The sequence below is a fragment of the Prionailurus viverrinus genome, chromosome B4 (assembly GCF_022837055.1).
Source record: "Prionailurus viverrinus isolate Anna chromosome B4, UM_Priviv_1.0, whole genome shotgun sequence".
NCBI classification, from domain to species: Eukaryota; Metazoa; Chordata; class Mammalia; order Carnivora; family Felidae; genus Prionailurus; species Prionailurus viverrinus.
Window position 1 is genome coordinate 10,690,539 of NC_062567.1, and position 21,625 is coordinate 10,712,163.

Sequence of the window (21,625 nt, forward strand, 5' to 3'; positions counted from 1 at the left end):
GTTTCCATTGGCTTCCAGGAAAGGGCCTAGAAAGAGTCCGCGCCCCTTCCAGGCCCTCCCTCACTGGAGCATGCGCACTATCGCCCACGGTGTGCCTTTCCGGTAGGGCGGGGGATTGGGGGACGCACTGAAGCTATTCGCAGACAGTCCGAGAGGAAAGGCTAAACCTTCACGCTGATTGGCGGCGACGCGGGAGGCCGGGGCGGATGGACGGGACGCAGTGGGCGGGCGGGAACGTGAAATTTCCGCGGTGCCTGATGGGGCTGTTCGGAGGCCGGGAGCTGTTGGCACAGGGGGACCACTCGTTACTGCTGCCGCCGTATCTGCCGCCTCATGGCGGCCATCGGAGTTCACCTGGGCTGCACTTCAGCCTGTGTGGCCGTCTATAAGGTGAGGGCCTGGGGGAGCTGGTTTGTGATTAATGTCGGCCACCCAGTTCTCCCGGTGCGGAGCCAAGTCCTTTGATCTCCTGCGGGGTTTGTGAACGGCGTGTCGCCGGCCTAGGAATGTCGCGTGGAGAGACATTACTGGGGGCAAGTTTGGAGGCGAAGCGCCGGGCGGACCGGCCTCGTCATCCGCAGCTCCTCCGGAAAGTCCACTGCGTCCTGGCGGACGGTTGTGACGACGTGGGCGCGCGGGGTCTGGAAACGTCCCGGCCGCAAAAGGCCTGGTGGGGGGCGGTCCTGGGGACGTAAGGGCCGTTGGAGGCCCAGAGGGATCTCGGGGACGGCTGGTCCCCGGGGCGTCAGGCCCGCAGGTGGCCCGGAGGGTCTCGGGGACATCAGGACCACAGGAGGCGCGGAGAGGGGCGGTCCTGGAGACGTCAGGGCCGCCGGAGACCCGGAGGGGGCGGTCCCGGGGACGTCTGGGCAGCTGAGGCCTGGGAGGTCTCGGGGACATCAGGGCTGCAGGGAAGCCGGAGAGGGGCCGTCCCAGAGACCTCAGGGCTGCCGGAGGCCGGGAGGGGTCTCGAGGATCTCCAGGACACTGGAGGGCCGGAGGTGGGCCTGAACGTCCGACACACCGGCGGCTTCTGAATGTTTGCCGCGAAAGGACCGGGTGGTCGCGATCTGAAACTGGAGTTGCTAATCCCTCGAAGCGTGTGAATCGAGTTGGTGGCATGCTCTACTTGACCTTTCTTGAATGAGAGAGCTTAACAAGGAGTTGTAGCTTCTTGGCATCAGTGGGGAGGCGAGAGGAACAATAATAACCAACTCCCCTAATACTAGTCTGGCACGTAAATGTCAAGTAACTTGGAAGGAAAACCAAAGAGATTTAGTGCTACTTCATCATACGTAGAAAAAGGAAGAAAGATGTACCTGTCGGGGAAGAACGAAAACTAGAAAGGGTGATGTCATAAGGCTTGTTATTGTATATAGAAAGATTATTATGTTTGATCCATTTATCGACTGTATGGAAAAAATGAGGCAGTTCTTTGTGGAACATTGACCTTGTATAAAATCTAGGAAATTAATAACGGCCATTGAATCTACAAATTTAAAATATTGATGTAACGATTTTTCTATCTACGCATGTGGCAAGATAACACTGGTCCACATATGTCTGATGGGACTATCTATCTATCTATCTATCTATCTGTATATGTCTATATGTGTTTTGTTTTCAAAAGACCTAATAGAGTTCTATTTTTTTTTTCCAGGATGGCCGGGCTGATGTGGTTGCAAATGATGCAGGTGACAGAGTTACTCCAGCTGTAGTTGCTTACACAGAAAATGAAGAGGTACTATTTCCCTCATTTTTGTATTTTGAAATAAGCAGAATTACATGCATTGTAATATACTGCTCTTTTTCAGGTTGTTGGATTGGCAGCAAAACAAAGTAGAATAAGAAATATTTCAAATACAGTAATGAAAGTAAAGCAGATCCTTGGCAGAAGGTACGGAATAAAATAATAATCTTACATATGGGAAGAAAATGTATTTATACATTCTAAACATAATGTGCAATGAAACTGGAAACACCAGTTTGGTTTTCTGTTGCTTTTTATGATTGAGTCATTTCAGAGATTATCCCAAGTAGGCTCTTTCTTTTGATAATTAGTGTTGAATCTTATCAAGGATGGGATTCACTCAGATATTTGTTTCTTGCTGACTGGTCTGTTCTTATTGATGAATGCCAACATTCATATAGTTTGATAATTTGTGTCATTTAGAAGTGGTAGTTTGGACTTTTCACCTTTTTACATCACTGAAAGAATTTGAAAGATTTTGTGGGAATTTGAAGATTTTTCTGTACTGAAGTCGAATTTTGCAAAATCTATTACAGTTGGTCATAATGTATATAGAAGCTATGATTTTCTTCCTCGGGTCCTTTTGTGACACTTTCTGGGAACTAACTTTTCCAGCTGCATTATGAATTTAATCATTAAAGAAACAGTTTAATTAACATCTTAAGAATCAGGTTAATCATCTGTTGTAACTTTAATTAAAAGATTAAAGAGGCTTGCTTCTCCAGACTTCTGTCTCCTCGAATTATAGATTGACATAATAATTAGAGGTTTTCATTTTCACTGGAGTAGTAATACTTGATACAGTGTTTTTAAATTTTCAAAGTGCTTTCACATCTATTATTTAATCCTCTCAAATCCCTAAAAGATTGGAAGGGCAGGTTTTATTTCTTCCCATTTGTAGATGAGAAAATCAAGACACGTAGAAGTTACAGTATTACTCAGTTAGAGGGGTGAGCTAGATAGGACTGTGGTTCAGGACTTCTAACTTAGCCTCAGGTTCTTTCTACTTCTGAGAGTTTAAGTAGAAATGTCCTGTGTTGATCTTAGGATTCGAGGGTTATGGATTAAATCTAATATTTATTTCTTTTATATGTATAGGTATTTTTTTTTATTATCCCTTACATGTATTTAAGCTGAACTTGATAATTATTTTTCCCCCTTAGGGTATTTATGCACGAAGTCAAAAATGATAATATTTTAGAGAGAATTAAAATTTTTGTGATGATAAATATATTCCCATATCCATTTATGTGTTGATAGAAAGCTGGTGTCAAAAACTTGCAAGTTAAAAAAAAACCTCTAAAAAGGCGGGGAGCCGTACATGGGCCTTGAAGCTAGATTCGCTATAAGCAGCCAAAATAGGGCTTTTTTTTTTTTTTTATTAAACTTTTTATTTTGAGATCATTGTAGATTTACATACTGTTGTAGGAAGTAATAACAGAGAAATCCAATATATTACTGGATTTACCACTTTCTCTCGATGGTAACATCTTGGAAAACTATAGTACAGGGGCACAACCAGGATACTGACATTGATACGATCCAGATACAGAACATTTCAGTAGATCTTTGTCCTGGTAGCCCTTTTTTAGGGCAGATGATCAGAGTAATGATATGGTTGTCTTCTGCCATATCATGCAACATCTTTGTATTGTCAGGAACAACTTAAGTGTACTTTTCTCGCCCCCCAAGTTAACCTTTTAACAAAGTGCAGTGGTGACAGTCAGATGGGTATTATATAGCCCCAGGGCTAGTAAAGGGTGAGCGCTCTTCAGACCTGCTGTTACACCATGATCCTGCGCGCACTTCTCTAGAGTGAGCTGCGTCCTGGTCCACATGTTCTGCCCTCAGTCTACTTAGAACACAAGGTGATTTTTACAGATGTGCACTTGTACCAGGTCTTGGCCTTAGAAGCATTCTGTCTTTTGTGGAGGAGCCAGTCCCCTTTTATCAAGCCAATAAGACCCCTTGAAGCCCCTGGTCCGGTACCTGTCCTGGGCAAACTCCCAAAGTTGGGCTTTCTTAGTCTTGGCATCCTGCCTGTTTGCACCGTACTTACAGGGAGCACCACTTAACTTGCTGCCACGATTATCCTCACGACCCTCTCTGTAACTCTCATTCCCCTGTGGCCTTCCAGCCAGAAATGCGGTCCTTGGACCTGGCTTCTCAACAATTAGCCCTGAGAGGGAAGAATCGGCTGGCTCCTGGAAATACACTGAGAGCACACAGAGCTTCCCCACACCTTCAGATTTGCACCTTGCTGCCCAGGAGCTTCCCACAGCTAATCTTCCTTCCCAGTCCACTATGGCCAGTTCCAATAGCAGTGCGGGCATCCGGTGGTCCAGACAGGAGACACGAACGCTTCTCTCCATACTAGGCGAGGCAGAGTATATTCAACGCCTCCAGACTGTGCATCATAATGCAGATGTCTATCAGGCTGTGTCTAAGCGAATGCAGCAGGAAGGCTTCCGCCGCACCGAACGTCAGTGCCGCTCCAAGTTTAAAGTTCTGAAGGCGTTATATTTAAAGGCGTACGTTGCCCATGCCACGAGTGTGGGGGATCCGCCGCACTGTCCGTTTTATGATACATTGGATCAGCTTCTCCGAAATCAGATAGTGACTGACCCAGACAACTTAATGGAGGACACTACTTGGGCCAAGCACTGTGATCAGAACTTAGTGGCCTCTGACACCCCAGGGGAAGAGGGACCCAGCATTCTCAGAGCAAAAAGGACTCAGGCAGCAGATCATCAGCCTATCTTGAAAACAGTTAAGGAATCAGATGAGGATTGTCAACTGAGAATCAGTGACCAGATGCGAGAAACCAGTGACCTTGAGGACTCCTGGGATGAATCCTCGGGTGCAGGTAACTCCCAAGCATGTGAAGGATCGGGGTGCCAGAGTCACTCGGTTCTAAACAGCAGGATATGTTTGGATGGTGTTCTCTTCAACATTGTCTCCATTTCTGCCCCATGCCCTCTTATTTTTTAAGCCTCGTGGTCAGATAAAGGGCTCCAGGTTTTTAAAAGCAATGACCTTAAGTATCTAAGGTATTAGAACTTTTTAAATGTGGACGAAGTATTCTTTAGAACCAGACTAGTTTTGCCATTATTTATAGTGGGTGTGTAGGAATTCGTGACTAGAGATGGGGCTGGCTGGCTATGTGGAAAAGGGTTCAGGAAGGCAACAGGGAGGTTTTAGAGGTAAGACTGCAATTGGCCAAAGTGTCCAGATTAAGGAATTGAGATCTTCCCAGTCCCTGGTGGAAAGAGGCCTTTCCAGCCTTAGTTTTGTAACTGTCTTCTCAACTCCGCTGCTGGCTCCAAGCATTCCCCTAGCAGGAATGTCCTCTTTGCAACGTTGTTGCTTTGTTTTTCAGGGTGCTCTCAAGGGACCCCCAGCTACAGCAGCTCCCACCACCTTTTCAGAGGTGCGGTTGCTCCCTGTCAGAGCAGCCCCATGACCCGCCTGGGTGTGTCCGGTGAGCCCAGTCCGTGCGCCAGCACCAGCCGAAACACTCCTGGGGTGGCCTCCGCACCGCGGCCTCCGGTCTCCTCCTCCACAGTTCCTTTTGTTTCTGGTGGAGATAGGCCTTTGACCGGTGAGCCCCCTCCACGGTGGGCGAGGCGAAGAAGGCGGTCAGTGGCCAGGACTATTGCGGCCGAGTTGGCAGAAAACAGGAGGTTGGCACGAGAACTTTCAAAGCGTGAGGAAGAAAAATTGGACAGGCTGATTGCTATTGGTGAGGAGGCCAGTGCTCAGCAAGACACTGCCAACGAGCTCCGCAGGGATGCCGTGATCGCAGTCAGACGCTTGGCCACGGCGGTGGAAGAGGCCACCGGTGCTTTTCAGCTAGGGCTCGAAAAATTGCTTCAGAGGTTAATTTCGAATACCAAAAGTTAAGAATTGATTACAAAGAGGCTGTTTCCTAAACTGGTAGAAGCCCAGTTCCAGCACCTGCCTTTTGGTACCCTGGCTCCTTTTACACGTCCTTAGGAATAAAGGAAAGAAAAAGCGGATGAACCATTAATATGCAGAGTAGCGGGAACATATGAGCTAGTTGCTTTTCCAAGCTTCTTCACGAATTGGAAGACCTCTCGGGTATGCGAGGAGTGGTCTGACAGAACAGATGGAGTCGAGACCAGAGAGGGGGTTAGCTGCGGCCTCGCTGCTAGCGTGGGGCAGTTTAGTTTACCTCGACACCAGTTTCCTCATCTGTATGGGGGCCCGGTAATAACTCCTGACCTGCCTACCTCACAGGGTTGTTGTGAGGACCCAATGGCTAGTAGATGTGAAAGGGTTTAAAAGTTTAAAAGCACTACACACTATATACATGTAAGTTATTAATGCATATGACCTTGGCCGAGGTACGGCTCGGGTGAGGCACGTTAGTTGACAAAGAATTGTGTCTGCCGTGACCTCATTGCTTGAATCTTTACCAGTTTAACTTGACTGCTTCTTAGAAGTGTAAGGTTTTCATTTTTTTAATCCCTCTCTGGCTCATTAGACTGATCTAGATCCATGTGTTTATACCTTTATCTCTTATATTTTCACTGCTGTGTCTATGACATACTTACTAGTAAGCACTCAATGGTCAAACCAGCTTTCCTTCCCTTTCACTGGTTTTTAGTGTCTTACCACTCTAAGGATATAAATCAGAACGGACAGGGAGCTACAGTTGTGTGTTACGATTCATATGGTCTTCGATATGATGAGGTATTGGCTGTTTTATAAAATATTAAATGTAAGTAAATTCTTTGCATTCCATATTATTTGGGTCCCTAATATACATAATTACATGTCTTCAGGTTTAGGGTGTCACTTGGAATAACATGTGGAAACAATTTGGAATCTGTTTTCCAAGTGCTTTCAGCTAATTTCATTCCTTTCTTTTAGCCTTTTTTCTGTCTAGTATGTTACAGAGGCAAGCCCTAGAAGACTTTGCTTCTGGGGAACTTTGCAAAGTCACTTTTTCTCATACAGTGTAGACAAAAGTTCACCGTGTTAATGGCCTGTGGTGGAAGAGGACAGCGGGAACAACTGAGGATGGTGTGGATAAAGACCGCCTGCAGTAGATGACTCCTTTTAAGCACAAAGCCCTCAATAAATACGTCCTCCTTTCCCCCAAAACATCCACGCTTCCTTTAGGAGATACGAAGACGTTGAGCCATACTTCCAATTTACCTTAGAAAGAATGCCATTATTGGCTGTCATGAAACCAACAAACTTCAAAGCTTTTAAGTGGTTTGCTTAGTACTTTCAGGAAATACAAATAAGAGCCTTGGAATTTAAAAGGCTTTCCTCCAGTCTACAGGCTGAAAAAAACAAGTGCAGGCATATTTGAAGAGGTTTTGTTTTATATTTTGTAGGCTTGGGTGCTTACCTATGTGCTGGAAATGCAGGTGGGTGGAGAAAGAGTCGAAACAACACTAGGAATATAGCCAGAGCGTGAGTCGGAGGCAGGCAAGCTGCACTGACGAACGGGCGATGCGTGTAGAAGGCAGCTGATGTGCTAGAGCACTGGATTCTAACCCTGTCACGGTGTGTGACCTCGGGCAGGTGACTTGCCCTTTTGGTGCCTCAATTTCTTTAAAATGATTTGTACTAGATGACTTTTCTAGTACCTTCTAGTTCTAAAACAATTCTATAAGTGACATAACAAGAAAAAGGCAGAGTAAACTTTTAATTGTAATATTTTCAGTCACAGTAGCATATTGTATGTTTGAAATACTGGTAACAGTTGTATTTTAAGAGAGCATTCTACGGTATTAATATTTATTAATATACTCCACTTACATAAGCACCACACCAGACGTAGGTTCCTTGCTTTAAAGAAGCCCATATTAAGGCAGTGAAACGGATATATATGTGTGTGCATTTTCTCCATTGTTTTAGGCCTTTGTATGTGTCTGTTTTAACTGGGTAACACTAATATAAGCACATAGACTTTCTGGAAAAACAGGGAAGTACTCAAAGGAGAGTTAGGCCTGTACTCTATTAACCTATTAATGGTAGCAAAGTACGTAGGCAGGGCTTTATTTGAGATAAGTGCTACAGAACAGGAGTGGAGCTAAACTTAGGAGGTAGTACTGTGAAAATCTTTTGGGTGAAATAACTTTAATGTGAGAAGAAAAGGAAAGTTCTTAATGAAATAAACAGAAAAAGAAAATACTGTTAAGAGGAGGCCATTCTCATTGAAAGAGAACAAGCTCAGAAACCCTGCCTAGGCTCTGGGCCCCGCCGTTCGTGCCTGCCCACCCTTAGGCAGGTCACCTTACCGCTCTGTGACTCCCATTCCTCACCCACAGAGGGAGAGACAAACAACCCTCCTACCTACCTCGCGGGAGTGTGGTGAGGGCCAGATGAACAGATGAATGTAAAAACGCTTTCAGATGTGGAAGGCACTGTCTTGTGACAGTGATGGGGAAGACCGCCCTGGAGCACATGAGTGCTGCTCTGTGCCAGCTCCGACAGTCTGCTGATGGTGCAAGAGACATTTAAGGAAGGACGAGGAAGAGAAAGCGGCAGTGCTTGTAAAGGTTGTGGTACGACGGTGGGGTTAACACTCTGCCTCCTGAAGACCGGGATGTAAATGAGGTGCTGTGTATGCCAACCTCCCACCACCCTTTGTGTTTCTGTTAAGTGATTTAATCCTGGTGTGGACAAATAAAGTTTTTACTTGGATGTACTTGTGGTCAGTCCGCTACTTTCTGGCGATATCCACGACCATTTGTCGTCACCTCCACTCTCTGCTTTCTGCTTCTCTACTAGCTAATCTCCAGGGTCTCGCCTTCATACGACCCTGAGAGCTTCGTGTGCTTTCTGTCCTCACATGAGAGGGGCCCTCTTCGCAGGGGAGTTGAGAAATAATTTTCCATTTCTAAAATGTCTATAGATTCCATAATATAGGCTTTTTGGCAACGAACTATCTTGACTTGGGTAGCTTACAGGATGGATAGATAACAGGATAAATTGTCCTGGTTGACCACAACGCTTGTTCTAAAGAGAACAACTGGTAAGTGTCATGCTGAAATGGTATTGGTGCAAATAAATAAGTATGGGCACACTTCATCTTTTTTTTGGCGTACTCTTAAAATAGTTATCCAGGATCCAGTCGAAATACCGGATTTAGAGAAAGGGAGGAAAAGAGGGCTTAGAGAAAAGAATACTAAACTTTGTATTAAAGATCTGGATTCCAGTCAGTTCTGCCACGAATTAACCATGGGACTTTGGGCAAGCTACTTACTTAATCTGTTTCCTCTCTTAGCAGTTTTTAGGTGGTAGAGAAGAAGTGTGAGGAATCTGCAAGTGTTCTAGACAGTTCTAAGCCGAATTAGTCATTTAAACCCTTCTGTCTTCCTCTTATTTATGCAGGTTAGGGTCTTTGGATGCCCAATAACTTCAGCAGTTAGTCGCTATTAATTTTCAACTCCTCTTTTTAAAGACTGGTCTCTGAATGGAATAGTTGCAACCCCTTGGAAGAAGGGTTAAAGTGGAAGGGTTTCCTTTAATTTCTAGATGAAATTATAGCAAGAATCAAGGACTCCTGTCACTGCCCAAAGGGGCAGAGGTACTTTAGTCATTTACCTTGTAACTGGGAGGCAGCCGGTTAGATGTAAACAACACCAGCCTGATAGAGAAGCCTGGAATCAAGTACCAACTGTTCCTTATTAACTTATAAGGCATTGACTCTCTGTGAACTATTACCTCCAAAATAATACCTGCCAAATTAACCCCACTGAGGTGTTGTGAAGAGCAAGTGAGGTAATACACGTGAAAACATTTTTTAGTCTGCACAAATTGGTATTTTGAGCAACATCATATCCATTGTTCTAATTTTTCATTGCCGTACACATTGATCTAATACCTACTTTGGGTAGGACGTTATAGATCTGTCTACTTGCAGTACGCTGCACCTTTCCACATAGAACATTCACACTTTAGCTCAGTTTTTTGTTTTTTTGTTTTCTGTTTTTTGCTTTGGGTGTTGATTCATGTTCATGAGCCAAGGAACAAAGATGGTGTTAGGTATTCTGGTCTGCCCTTACTTTGACATCTTTCTTTTCGTCCTTTTTATCTCAGTGATTGTCCGTGATGAGTCTTCACCATCACAGATGGGAGTATATATGACATAAAATCATTGATATTCTGAAAAATTACCCTCAGATGTATAGCATCTGTTAATAGCAAGATCAGAACAAATAAGAGCTATTTACTTCCAAACATGAAGGTTAACACGTGTGTGTGTGCGCGCGTGTGCGTGCGTGTGTACGCAGGTTAACACTTTAATAGGATTACTATAACCACTAAATAATTGTGTCCATTTAATCCTATCACTTATATCATGATTTGTTAATATTAAGCAACTTCATGATTTTGTTTATATTTTTATATTTGTTTAGTGATATTAAAAATATAGTCTTCTTTAAATATTACTCATCAACAATACTGATTTTAATAATTATCTTTATCTTTACGGACAGCTCTGATGATCCGCAGGCTCAGAAATACATCACGGAAAGTAAATGTTTAGTGAGTATGGTTCTATTATTACCTCTCCGTTACACAAAGTCGTTGCCAAGGTCATAACCAATTATATTATTTTGAAACTTTCTATCTTTATTAAAATCATTCCTTATGTAACACACCTACAATTTCCTTTATAGGTCATTGAAAAGAATGGAAAGTTACGATACGAAATAGATACTGGAGAAGAAACAAAGTTTGTTAACCCAGAAGATGTTGCCAGACTGATATTTAGTAAAATGAAAGGTATTGAGCAAAAGAGACCTTTTAAAAGTTGACCTTAAAGAAAAGTTAGAGGTGTTTCTTGATCTGGAGAGAAGCAGGGTGATTGAGCAGATTAAGGAGACCTAACACTAGACCTGACTGTGCCACTAACTGTCCATGTGACCTTGGTTATTTGACTAACCTTCCCTGACTTTGGTTTCCTTAGAAGTAATGTAAATGGGTTGGGCCAGGCTCACATTTTCACAGCTTCTTAAGTTGAAGTGGCCAAATAAGTGTGAAGAGTTTCTTTCTCTGCTCAAGATTGACAGTGCTCTTTGAACAGTTCTTTAGGTAGATTAAGTAGGTCTGGCTCATTAACACTTCCAAGGAAGACTCAAAACCGAGTGGCAGTGCTGTGGAACAATTTGGGAAATTCGGGAGCAAATGATAAGACTCACTTCACCTCTGGAATTGTTACGAATTTGTGGGATGGAAGGCATTCTTCTAGTGTGTTGAACTAACATGCTGTTTTGTCTTCACATGGACACATGAAAGACTCACTGTTAATGGAAGCAGTCTAATTTGGGAGATGGTTGAAACTTTGAAGCCTAAGAGCCAGGCTTTTTGGAAAGTATCTGGTTCCGTGTCCACAGATTTCCAAATCCACAAAAAGTTCTGCACGATTTAAGAAAGCCAGAGAAGAGGGGCGCCTGGGCGGCTCAGTCAGTTAAGCATCAGACTCTTGGTTTTGGCTCAGGTCATGATCTCACAGTTTTCGTGAGTTCAAGCCCTCCTTCGGGCTCTCGGCTGGCAGTGTGCAACCTCCTTGGGACTCTTTCTCTCTTCCTTTCTCTCTGCCCCTCTCCCACTCATGCTGTCTCTATCGCTCCCAAAATTAGTAAGTAAACTTAACAAATTTAAGAGAGCCAGAGAAGAACATGAATGGGGTGGTCAAATAAGTGAATTGGAAAATCTTTACAGTGAGAAGATCGTGGTACAAATTAATAAACCACAAAGTATCATGACATTTTTCTTGTGTCATTAGAATTTATTTTTATTTATTTATTTTTTAATACAGAAACAGCACATTCTGTATTGGGCTCAGATGCAAATGATGTAGTCATTACTGTTCCATTTGATTTTGGAGAAAAGCAAAAAAATGCTCTTGGGTAAGTTTATCTTGTTTGCTTAGAGCAAATATAGATTTTATAATATCACAATGTAGTAAAAGGTAAAACTGTAATTGAAAGTACCTTAGGCAATAAAATTGTATTTGTAAACAGATGTATATATTTACATATGTAATTAGTATGGTAAAAAGTATAGTAACGATCATTAATATTTCCTATCTGTAATGCCAAGAGAACATAAAATTCGACGTACCTTATTAAGCTGTTTTGATTGGAAATATTTTTAATTACCGGGTTAAGTTCATGTTTATAAGTTGCTTTGCCTTACTTTCATATAATCAAGGTTTATGTTGGAATTATATAAAAATATATACAGTTTTAGATATATTTGCAATTATTTCTTCACCTTATTAGATCTTCACATCTAAACAAAAAGTTGCGTTTATTTTTTATAGGTCATTATGAAAATGTAATTGATGAGCATGTATACCTTTGTTTTGAGGATAGAGTTTCATCTGGCACTTTGGCAGTCATCTGAGTTGCTTGTGGGACAGATAATTGCTTTATTTACTTGAACTTGTGGGATGTTAAAAACTGACCCTAAATTAAAGAAACTGGAAAATTCCAAAATGTATTACAAATTTGTCTTAATCTCTTTCTAACATTTAGAAGCATGGACATTTTTGAGACTTTTCTTTATTCGTTATAAGCACGTTATTTTTTTTTTGTCAAGAAAATACTTGAACCTGTTGTGATATTAAATTCATTGAAAGCAAATTGTCCACAGGGAAGCAGCCAGAGCTGCTGGGTTTAATGTTTTGCGGTTAATCCATGAACCATCTGCAGCTCTTCTGGCTTATGGAATTGGACAAGACTGCCCCACTGGAAAAAGGTAAAAACCATATTTGCAGCTTTAAGTTTTTCAGTGCAGAAAACATTTTTAGATTATAGCAATGGGGATCATTATATAAAGCAGTGGGTTCCAAGCCTTTATGGATGAAATGACATTGAAACTCTCACCTGGGGTTTTTCAAATAGATGAGAAAGACTTCCTAGGAGAGCAGAGAAAGGACATAACAGGAGGGAAGATTGAACTTTGCTGTCCTCTTATTACTCATGTTATTTGTCTTTTTTTTTTTTTTTAATTTTTTTTTCAACGTTTATTTATTTTTGGGACAGAGAGAGACAGAGCATGAACGGGGAAGGAGCAGAGAGAGAGGGAGACACAGAATCGGAAACAGGCTCCAGGCTCTGAGCCATCAGCCCAGAGCCTGAAGCAGGGCTCGAACTCACGGACCGTCTTTTTTTTTTTTTTTAATGTTTGTTTATTTCTGAGACAGAGGGAAACATAGTGCGAGTGGGGGAGGGGCAGAGAAAAAGGGAGACACAGAATCTGAAACAGGCTCCAGGCTCTGAGCTGTCAGCAAAGAGCCTGATGCGGGGCTCAAACCCACGAACCACGAGATCATGGTTGAGCCAAAGTCAGACGCTCAACCGACTGAGCCACCCAGGCGCCCCTCTCATATTATTTGTCTTTATTGGAGGAGGATTTGAAATTTATAAGCCCAGCCAAATTCCAACTCAAGCCAAGGCACTGTTAATTTTTCTACCAATTCCAATTATTAAACATGTTTAGAAACAGTAAGTCTTTTATGTACATTTTTCTTGGCAGGAGATGGGGGGAATCCAGCATGGGATTTAAGGTGTTTTTTGATAATGAAATAGTAAGACATGCTCCTAATTTAGTTGTTGAAACTTCTAATATATTTTCCCTAGTTGTTTCACCTTACTACTATTTCACAGTTAAAGAAGTTAGTATGTATAAATCAGTAGGAAATTAGATTATGTAGAGTATCAGAAATGAGCTTCTAGTTTTGCATATGTTTGATTTTTACAGAATGTGTCATTGTAGTAGTAACTTGGATAATATTAGCACATAAAGTTTCTGTATTTAATTCTGTTATGATTCATTATAACCACGAAAAGAAAAGTTAGTGTTTTGAACTCCAGTTACTCAAAAGAATCCAGTTTACATATACAACTAAATAAAAACAGACTTTGGTTTTGATTCAGAATATAGGGGTTCCAGGCTTAATTCAGCACTAATCAACTATTTGTGACATAAAGGGATTAAACTAAGTGACTTCCAATGTCCAACCTGCCTTTAAAGTTTTGTGATTCTCTCATAACTTACTTACATTTTCTTTCTTTTAAGCAATATTTTGGTGTTTAAACTTGGAGGAACATCCTTATCTGTCAGTGTCATGGAAGTGAACAGTGGAATATATCGTGTTCTTTCAACAAACACTGATGATAACATAGGAGGTACACATTTCACAGAAACCTTAGCACAGTATCTGGCTTCAGAGTTTCAGAGGTAAATATTAATGGACTTCATGATATATTTTAATTGAAGTTTCTCTTCTGGGTTTTTGTATGGTTTTAAATTGCCTTGCTTCAAAGGAGGATGTAGGGGTTTTTTTCAGTGCTTTGGATATTTTTGTGTCTAGAGTTACAATGTCCTCTCCAGGCATTTGCAGGGAAGCAGAGGGCAAGTTGTCCAGTACAGTGGGCTCGGATTTCTTATTTAGTGTGAGGGCCTGCCAGATGTTGAACTTCATGAACGTGGGTCTCAATTAAATTTCTTAATACCTCGGGTGCTGCTATTATGTCTAGATAAAGGAGTGTACAAGCACTTGAGGGCTCAATACCTTCTGAACAATTTTTAAAAGTTTAGATCTGATGAAGGTTACCTTATGTTACAGTCACATCCCAGTGAATTAGTGTCTTATGGAGTGTTTATTTAATTACTACTCTGCTATCACAAGCAGCATTTTGGTTTTGTTACTAGATGTAATTATTCCATTCAAAATCAAGAGTCAAATAGATAAAGGTTCTATTTCGGACATTGCCAGTCTTAAAAAATATTTGGCTGAAATAGTATTTTCATCAGTTTGACTAAACTGACTAGGTAAAAAAAGTCTTGAAAAAGAGGTAATTACTTACTTGTTTCAAAAAGACCTATACTGGGGTGCCTGGGTGGCTCAATTGGTTATTATTATGGCCACAGAATAGAGCAGTTCTAAGTATCAAATATATTTGTTACTCATTTTTTTTAAGGAGGCCCTTCTTTTAATTGCAAAGAATTTTCTTCAGAGATTTTGGAGGGTTTGAAGCCTGTAGTAACATCTGATATTAATATTAATGTATGGGCTTATTGTCCTAGTAGGCATTATCTACATAATTCTAAATGGCCTAGTAATTTTTAAACTTCAGAGACTATATTTTTAATCCAGATCCTTCAAACATGATGTGAGAGGGAACGCCCGAGCCATGATGAAGCTGATGAACAGTGCTGACATTGCAAAGCATTCTTTGTCAACCTTGGGAAGTGCCAATTGTTTCCTTGACTCATTATATGAAGGTCAAGATTTTGACTGCAATGTGTCCAGGTAAAACTGAATGAAGTCCAAAGAACTTTAAAAAACAAAATTCCAGGGGCGCCTGGACGGTTCGGTTGGTTAAGCCTCTGACTTCGGCTCAGGTGATGATCTCACAGTTGGTGAGTTCGAGCCCAGAGTTGGGCTCTGTGCTGACAGCTCAGAGCCTGCTTCCGATTCTCTGTGGCCCTCCGTTTCTGCCCCTCCCCGACTCATACTCTGTCTCTCTCTCTCTCTCTCAAAAATAAGTAAACATTTAAACAAACAAACAAACAAACAAAAATTCCAGGCCGGGATGAGGCAATGCCCAGGTGGTGGGGCCGCTGCTGCCTCCCTCCAGTGCCGGGAGGGTTGGGAGAAGGAGCGGGAAGCCCATGGCACCTGCAATCAGGGCGGATCCCGAGCCTGCCCCTTCTGCGTCTGCTTTGCGCCCCCGTTCCCCTTGGTTCTTCGACCCTCCCGCCTCCTGCCTCCGCTTCTGGGCTCCTGGCCACGTTGGGCCAGCTGGGCGGCCCCGGTGAGCCCTGCAGGACAGGCCTGGCACTGGGTCGGGCCTCTGGCCCAGCACGCCTTTGTTTCTCCTGCCCCGCAGCGAGCCTACCGCCAGGCAGAACTTCGGAGCAAAACAAAGCCCCCCCCCCCCCACGGAGGCGCTCCTGAGCTTGCTAAGTCGCCAGCCTAGAGCGGAGGGGACCAGCCTGCAGGGGTGGGAGGCCTGCCGGTGGGAGGCCGGGAGCTGCGAACCAGAGTGTTTCTGGTCTGTACAAGTTCCCCTGAGGCACTGAAGGACGACCTGGACCATGGGAGGGGAACAATCCCCGCTTCCCTTAAGCGTGCACTGACTTGGGCTTTGTTAAGTTGCAAACAACGTGCGGAATCGTTTGCCTACTTTGAGTTTGGGCGCAGTTCCTAGTGTTCTTGGGGCCCAGCGGGCATCCTGGTGCTTTAGACACACTCCCAGGAATCCACAGAGTCTACCAGTTGGCCTTGGTACCCTCAGAGAGATCTCAGGACTTGCACAAAGGCGCGGAACCTGGGGGCTTTGTGGTCTGGGCTCCACATCAGGAAACTGACAGACTTGGGCCTGGATAGTATTGCACGTGTGGGTGAATCACCCAAATCCAGTGCTTCTGGGCAGGCACCTGCTCTACTGATCCTGTGGGATGGCAGCCATCTGCCGTGGGCCTCCTGGAGTGTCCTTACGGATCAGTCCTAAGGAATGGTAGCTGTTGACCCATGGGCCTTCTGGGCTCTGTGTGCTCAGGTCTCTGCCTGGCCTGTGGAAGAGAGCTCTGATGGTCACTGGGCTCCCCACAGCCCAGGTCCAGGTGAGGTGGGCCTCTGCTTTTTCCTGAAGGACTGTCCTGTTCCCTGGGGTGACCAGCTTGTCTCCTGCCATCCTAGCTTTGTGTTCCTCAGTTTATAGCAGCTAGACTTTGCATAAAGAAAGAATCGGCCAGAAATTTAAGGCTTTCAGGGCACAGACAAGGAGAATTCAGACAGTTTTCTATGACTTGGAACCACATTATCGACCAGCCTGATCGCAGTACTGAGCCCCGGCGATGCCATGTGTTGTTTAGGTGGAAGAGGGGCAGCCCCTTTGGCCGGCAGCACCCCCCCTTCCTCCTCCCACCTTACCTCATGTATTCAGTGCCTGGTTCAGGTTGATGCTGTCCTGTGAGCTCTGTGCTTGCTGGGCAGGGAATGTGGACAAGTTCAAGCCCTGGTCCCGAGGAATTCTCAGTCCCCTTTCCAAGGTGGTTCTGTCAGCTCGAGGCCTCATGGCCTGCGGGTGCTGCGCCTGTGGTTCAGGACACGGGCCTGAGATGCTTAGGGAGGCTCCAAGCCTTGGGGGAGCTGAGCCCAACTAAGTCCTGGAGAAGTGGGAGACAGTCTGCATAGAGTCCCTGGGGCACAGAGCAGCTGGAGTCCTTCCGCTCTGGGGAGGGACACTGTCCGGGAGAGATGACGCACTTGCTCCAAGAGGTGAGGGGGCTGCACCGGTCTGTAAGCAGGGGTCTGACCTTTTGTGGCACCGTCTGTGTGTGTTGGGTGGAGGTGGGGGCGCTCCACGACCGGCATCTGGGTGAAGGCTGACCCTAATTAGAATTCAGGATGGAGAGGCCAGGATGAACCCAGCCAGGCTCTGAATGCCTGCTGCGGAGCCAGGGCCCCATCCTGGTGGTAATAAAGAGCTTCCTAAGTGCAGGGAGCAGGAGGCGCCATTGTCTAAAATGTGGCTGGCAGGGTGTCTCTGGCAGGAGTGTGGGGGGAAGGGGGCCATGGGAAGCAGGCTAGCATTTCAGGTGTCAGTGTGACCAGGGCCCGGGAGCAAGACCTTGGAGGTATAAGGGAGTCGATGCAGAGGAATTTTGAGACTGTAAGGGCGTGAGGATGGGTCCTGAGAGGGATATGACAGCAGAGATGATATGGAAAAGGTGGTAGGAAATAGGATAGCAGAGTTGATGATACTGGACTGGTGTCATCTCACTTTTCTCCTGCCCAGCCTCTTCATTAGAGCCACCCATTTAAGAAAAACAAATTGTTTAATGACTTTATTAAAATATTCAAATACCATAAAAGTGTATAGTTCTGTGGACTTTTGTATATTCACAGACTTATGAAACTATTACCAACCAGTATCTGTTTCTGGTTCTGCCTCTAGAACATTTTCGTTCCCAAAAGAAATTCTATACCCATTAGCAGTCACTTCCTGTTCCCACCACTCTCAACCTCTGGCAACCACCTATGTACTTTCTTTATGTTTTTGTCTACACTGGACATTTCACATAAAGGAAATCATATGGTATATGACCTTCCATGTTTGGTTTCCATCACTTAGCATGTTTTTAAGGATCATTTATGTTGCAGTACATATCAATATTTTATTTCTTTATGTGATTCAGAGGCAGCCATTTTTAACTTAGTGTTTTTGGTTCCTTAGAGTTGTCTCCGTATTTCTAAATGAGAGATTTTCACCCTGATTCATGAAATTTACATGTACTCTATTGACTCCCTACAATGAAAGATGAAGAACAGTAGTTTCTTTACCATATTTAGGTTTTTCTTTTCTAAGTTAAAATAATGGATCAAGCAAATGTAAGATACTGAGGTATAAAATTATTAATAACGTCTCTACGTAACTTTATGCCTCCCCCTGGAGTAAAAATATGTGATGAAATCTCCCACGGTTTCGAAGCCGACTGGTGAAGTGCATCGCAAGTATGCTGTCCCCACATAGCAGCACGGCTGTCCCGGGGAGGCACAGGGCCTGAACCCCGTGGAGCAGAGTGGCGGTTGTCTGGCCTCAGAACTCCGTCAGCTGTGGTGTTGGCCGCGGTTATGTTATACAGTCATTTTCAGGGTCTGTAAAAGAATCAGCAGCGGGGCTAGGCTGAAAGGTGGGCCCTGAATCAGTCGCTTGGGGACAAAAGTTAGTTGTAATAAAATGCTGTGAAGAAGCCTTAATAACCACTGGGCTGCACCCTGCTGTTAATTTATAGAGGGTTCCTGAGAATTATTAGGGTTAATGCTGAGAAAATGGAGAATTAAAATAACAACAAGAACAAAATTCCAAATACATTTATATTTAGGTGTCATTTTCTCACCTTGGGTTTTTTTGTTCGTCCTTTTGAGATTTATTAGCCACCAGTAGAAGGAGAGCTCTCCCGTGTTTACTTGTGAGGTGTAGTTCTTGTCAGACTAAATAACCGTTCCCAACGTTCCCAAAGTAATGACATCAGTTGTGATTGCTTGCGCTGCTATTTACAGCTACAAAGAGTAGTGTGTGAAAAAGCATCCTAGGTCTTTGAAAGAAAGGCTTAAATTGTTGCTTAAATTTGATGTGGGGCTTGCACGTGTTTCAATGGTATTTAACTTACTAGTGAACACAGTGTAGCAGGAGTCTAAGTAGTAGTACGTGTTAACTCCTCAAATCCCGGTAACAGCCCGTGAAGTAAGTTCCGTATTTTACACATGAGGAAGCTGAAACAGATGTCTCATTCTTGCCCAGAGCTCCAGAGTAAGAATGTGTAGTGTTAGCTACGGACTGGGCAAACTAGCTTAGTTTGACTCCTGATGTCCATACTGTCACTGTCATACTCTAGTGAAGATTCATGTCTATCTTGGTTTTGTTGGCTCTGGTCATCCATTGGCAACCTTTTTAAGTTTCGATGGTGTTCATGATATTTAGTGAACACAGGTTTAATGTACGTAAAATTGTTTTAAATTCCCTTATCTTTTACAGAACCCAAAATCTTGGTTTCAAGTGACTATGCCTTTACCCGGAGAGAGTCCAAAGAGAGCACATTGCCCTATCATTTTGCCTGGCATGTTACTAACAGTAGTAATACCTACCAATGGTTCACTATTCAGACCTCTCAACAACCTAATAGGTAACTTGGAAACATAGTGAAAATTTCCAGAATTACAGTATTATTTTTAGGATTCTACTGACTGTATTTGGTTAAATTTACTCCTCATCTGGCCCTTAGAGTTTAGCTTCTTCACCCTCCTGGGCTTTCCTGAAGATTCTAGATCTGTGTGCCCAACACTATAACCAGTAGCCAGTGGCTATTTAAATTTTAATTAATTAGAAATAAATCACAGGGGGAAAAGGAAGAGCAGTAAAAATTCAGGTCCTCAGTAGCACTAGCCACAGTTCAAGTGTTCAATAGCCTGACATGGCTGGTGGCTCATAGAAAGTTCTATTAGCACTGCACTAGCTCTTTTAAGAGAGATTTCAAACTATAGCCCCAAAGATAGAAAGGTATTAAATTGAACAGAAATCTCTTTGTGGGCAGAATGTTGTGTATTTTTTCTGTTTCTAGAATTTCTAACTTAGTACTGAGTTAGTCCAAGTTCTCAGTGTATATTTGTTTATTACTGCTTATCTATTAGGAATGAAATAGAATTTGTAATGTTTCATTAAAGAAATTTTGCCTTTATCACAAAGATTTCAGTGGTAAAGTATATTTCAGTATCTACAGATAGCACAAAAAATAAAAATCAGTTATCTGCATTTAAGCTTAGCATGAAATTAGGGAGTGCGTTTTTCATAAACATAGATTTTTAAAAATTTTTTTAATTGTTTTTATTTATTTTTGAGAGACAGAGACAGAGTACGAGTGAGGGGAGGGAGGGACAGAGAGTGAGGGAGACACAGAATCCAAAGCAGGCTCCAGGCTCTGAGCTGTCAGTACAGAGACCGATGCAGGGCTCGAACTCATGGACCACAAGATCATGACCTGAGCTGAAGTCAGACGCTTAACCAATTGAGCCACCCAGGCGCCCCAAACATAGATCTTTCTTAAAATTATATGCTAGCATTCGAGCTTCTCAGAGCAAGAGAACTAAGTTTATGTACAGCATAGTCTCAGATTATAAAAAAAAATAATAATGAGAAATAATCTTTTAAACTTTTAACATACAAAAATAGCAAAAGCTTGTAAATGATGGTTTGATTTGAATCTGTGGCTTTGTTGGGAATGCCATACACTGAGTATTTATTTATTTTTAGGTTTTTTTGAAAGCTTACAAGTAAGCCATGGGTAAGAATCTTCCAACTGAATTTGACATTGAATGCCTTCATACATTTGTAGGTGAATAATTCAGATGTTTTCTCCCTGTGGAGTTCACTGCTAGGTGTTAAATATCTTGTTCTGTTCACAAACCTGTTCTTTTTTTTTTTTTTTTTAAGTTTATTTATTTATTTTGAGCGAGGGAGAGAATATATGGGTGCGAGGGGGTGGGGAGAGGCAGAGAGAGGGAGAGAGAGAATCCCAAGCAGGCTCTGCACTGATGTAGAGCTCGAATCCACAAACTGTGAGATCATGACCTGAGCCAAAATCAAGAGTCAGAGGCTCAGCTGGCTGAGCCACCCAAGTGCCCCTACAAACTTGTTCTTAAAACATCACATTAGGCTTTGGCATTACCCTTCACAAGAAAACTTGTTTCATTGTATTAAGCCTTTCTCCTTGCTTTTTCCTCTGTGTGTGTGTGTGTGTATGTTTACAGAGCAAGATTTGAACTTCTCTGTTCTCCACTTTTTAATAAATGTATAGAAGCAATCAGAGAACTCTTAGAACAAAGTGGACTTACAGCAGATGATATCAATAAGGTAATACTTTTATATTTTTCTTATTTATTTTAGGAGTAGTTTCAGACTTGGGATTTAGGAAATGGCCCCTTGGTACTAAGATAATATTTTTGTTAATTTAAATATTTTCTGAGCTTGTGTTAATGAGCAAGGAAAATTGAATTTTTTATTATTGGCTCCAGTGGTAAATATTTACCAGTTTCCTAGCAAAAAAGAATAGCTCCTTTCCAATATGTATATATTTTTTTCAATGTTTATTTATTTTTGAGAGCGGGGTTGGGGCAGATAGCGAGGGACACAGAGGATCCGAAGCAGGCTCAATGCTGAGAGCAGAGAGCCGGATGTGGGCTTGACCCTATGAACTGTGAGATCATGACCCAAGCTGAAGTCAGATACTTAACTGACCGAGTCACCCAGGCACCCCTACAGAATATTTTTTAATATGTAAGCAAAAGCTGACAGGTATTTGCATGTTTTC

At 43.0% G+C, this 21,625-nt stretch overlaps 2 protein-coding genes across 3 annotated transcripts in view; both read left to right on the forward strand.

Annotated features, from left to right (window-relative positions):
• Nucleotides 1-241: 241 nt before the first annotated feature.
• The window catches only part of HSPA14 (heat shock protein family A (Hsp70) member 14), a 43,872-nt gene continuing 22,488 nt past the window's right edge, over nt 242-21,625 (forward strand). The window contains exons 1-10 of the mRNA XM_047866551.1: nt 242-390; nt 1,661-1,741; nt 1,815-1,897; nt 10,234-10,282; nt 10,417-10,522; nt 11,559-11,649; nt 12,398-12,502; nt 13,826-13,987; nt 14,907-15,062; nt 21,066-21,168. Coding sequence (XP_047722507.1) covers nt 334-390; nt 1,661-1,741; nt 1,815-1,897; nt 10,234-10,282; nt 10,417-10,522; nt 11,559-11,649; nt 12,398-12,502; nt 13,826-13,987; nt 14,907-15,062; nt 21,066-21,168 — 993 coding nt within the window. The 5' untranslated portion in view covers nt 242-333. The remainder of the gene's footprint in view (nt 391-1,660; nt 1,742-1,814; nt 1,898-10,233; nt 10,283-10,416; nt 10,523-11,558; nt 11,650-12,397; nt 12,503-13,825; nt 13,988-14,906; nt 15,063-21,065; nt 21,169-21,625) is intronic.
• On the forward strand, nt 1,687-8,434 carry MSANTD7 (Myb/SANT DNA binding domain containing 7). 2 transcript variants are annotated; one of them, XM_047866560.1, is made up of 4 exons: nt 1,687-1,741; nt 1,815-1,897; nt 3,888-4,616; nt 5,130-8,434. In XM_047866560.1, exons 3-4 carry the CDS (start codon nt 4,055-4,057, stop codon nt 5,651-5,653), a joined length of 1,086 nt encoding a protein of 361 aa, XP_047722516.1. In that variant the 5' UTR covers nt 1,687-1,741; nt 1,815-1,897; nt 3,888-4,054; the 3' UTR covers nt 5,654-8,434. The 2 variants fall into 2 exon arrangements, with proteins under 2 accessions (XP_047722516.1, XP_047722517.1); XM_047866561.1 differs by lacking the exons at nt 1,687-1,741; nt 3,888-4,616 and having other exon boundaries at nt 1,810-1,897.

Bases quoted from the DNA above. Each gene is read 5' to 3' on its own strand.
- MSANTD7 (XM_047866560.1), top strand. From the start codon at position 4,055: ATGGCCAGTTCCAATAGCAGTGCGGGCATCCGGTGGTCCAGACAGGAG. The intron at 4,617-5,129 runs GTAACTCCCAAG...TTTGTTTTTCAG, and splicing joins GGATGAATCCTCGGGTGCAG to GGTGCTCTCAAGGGACCCCC.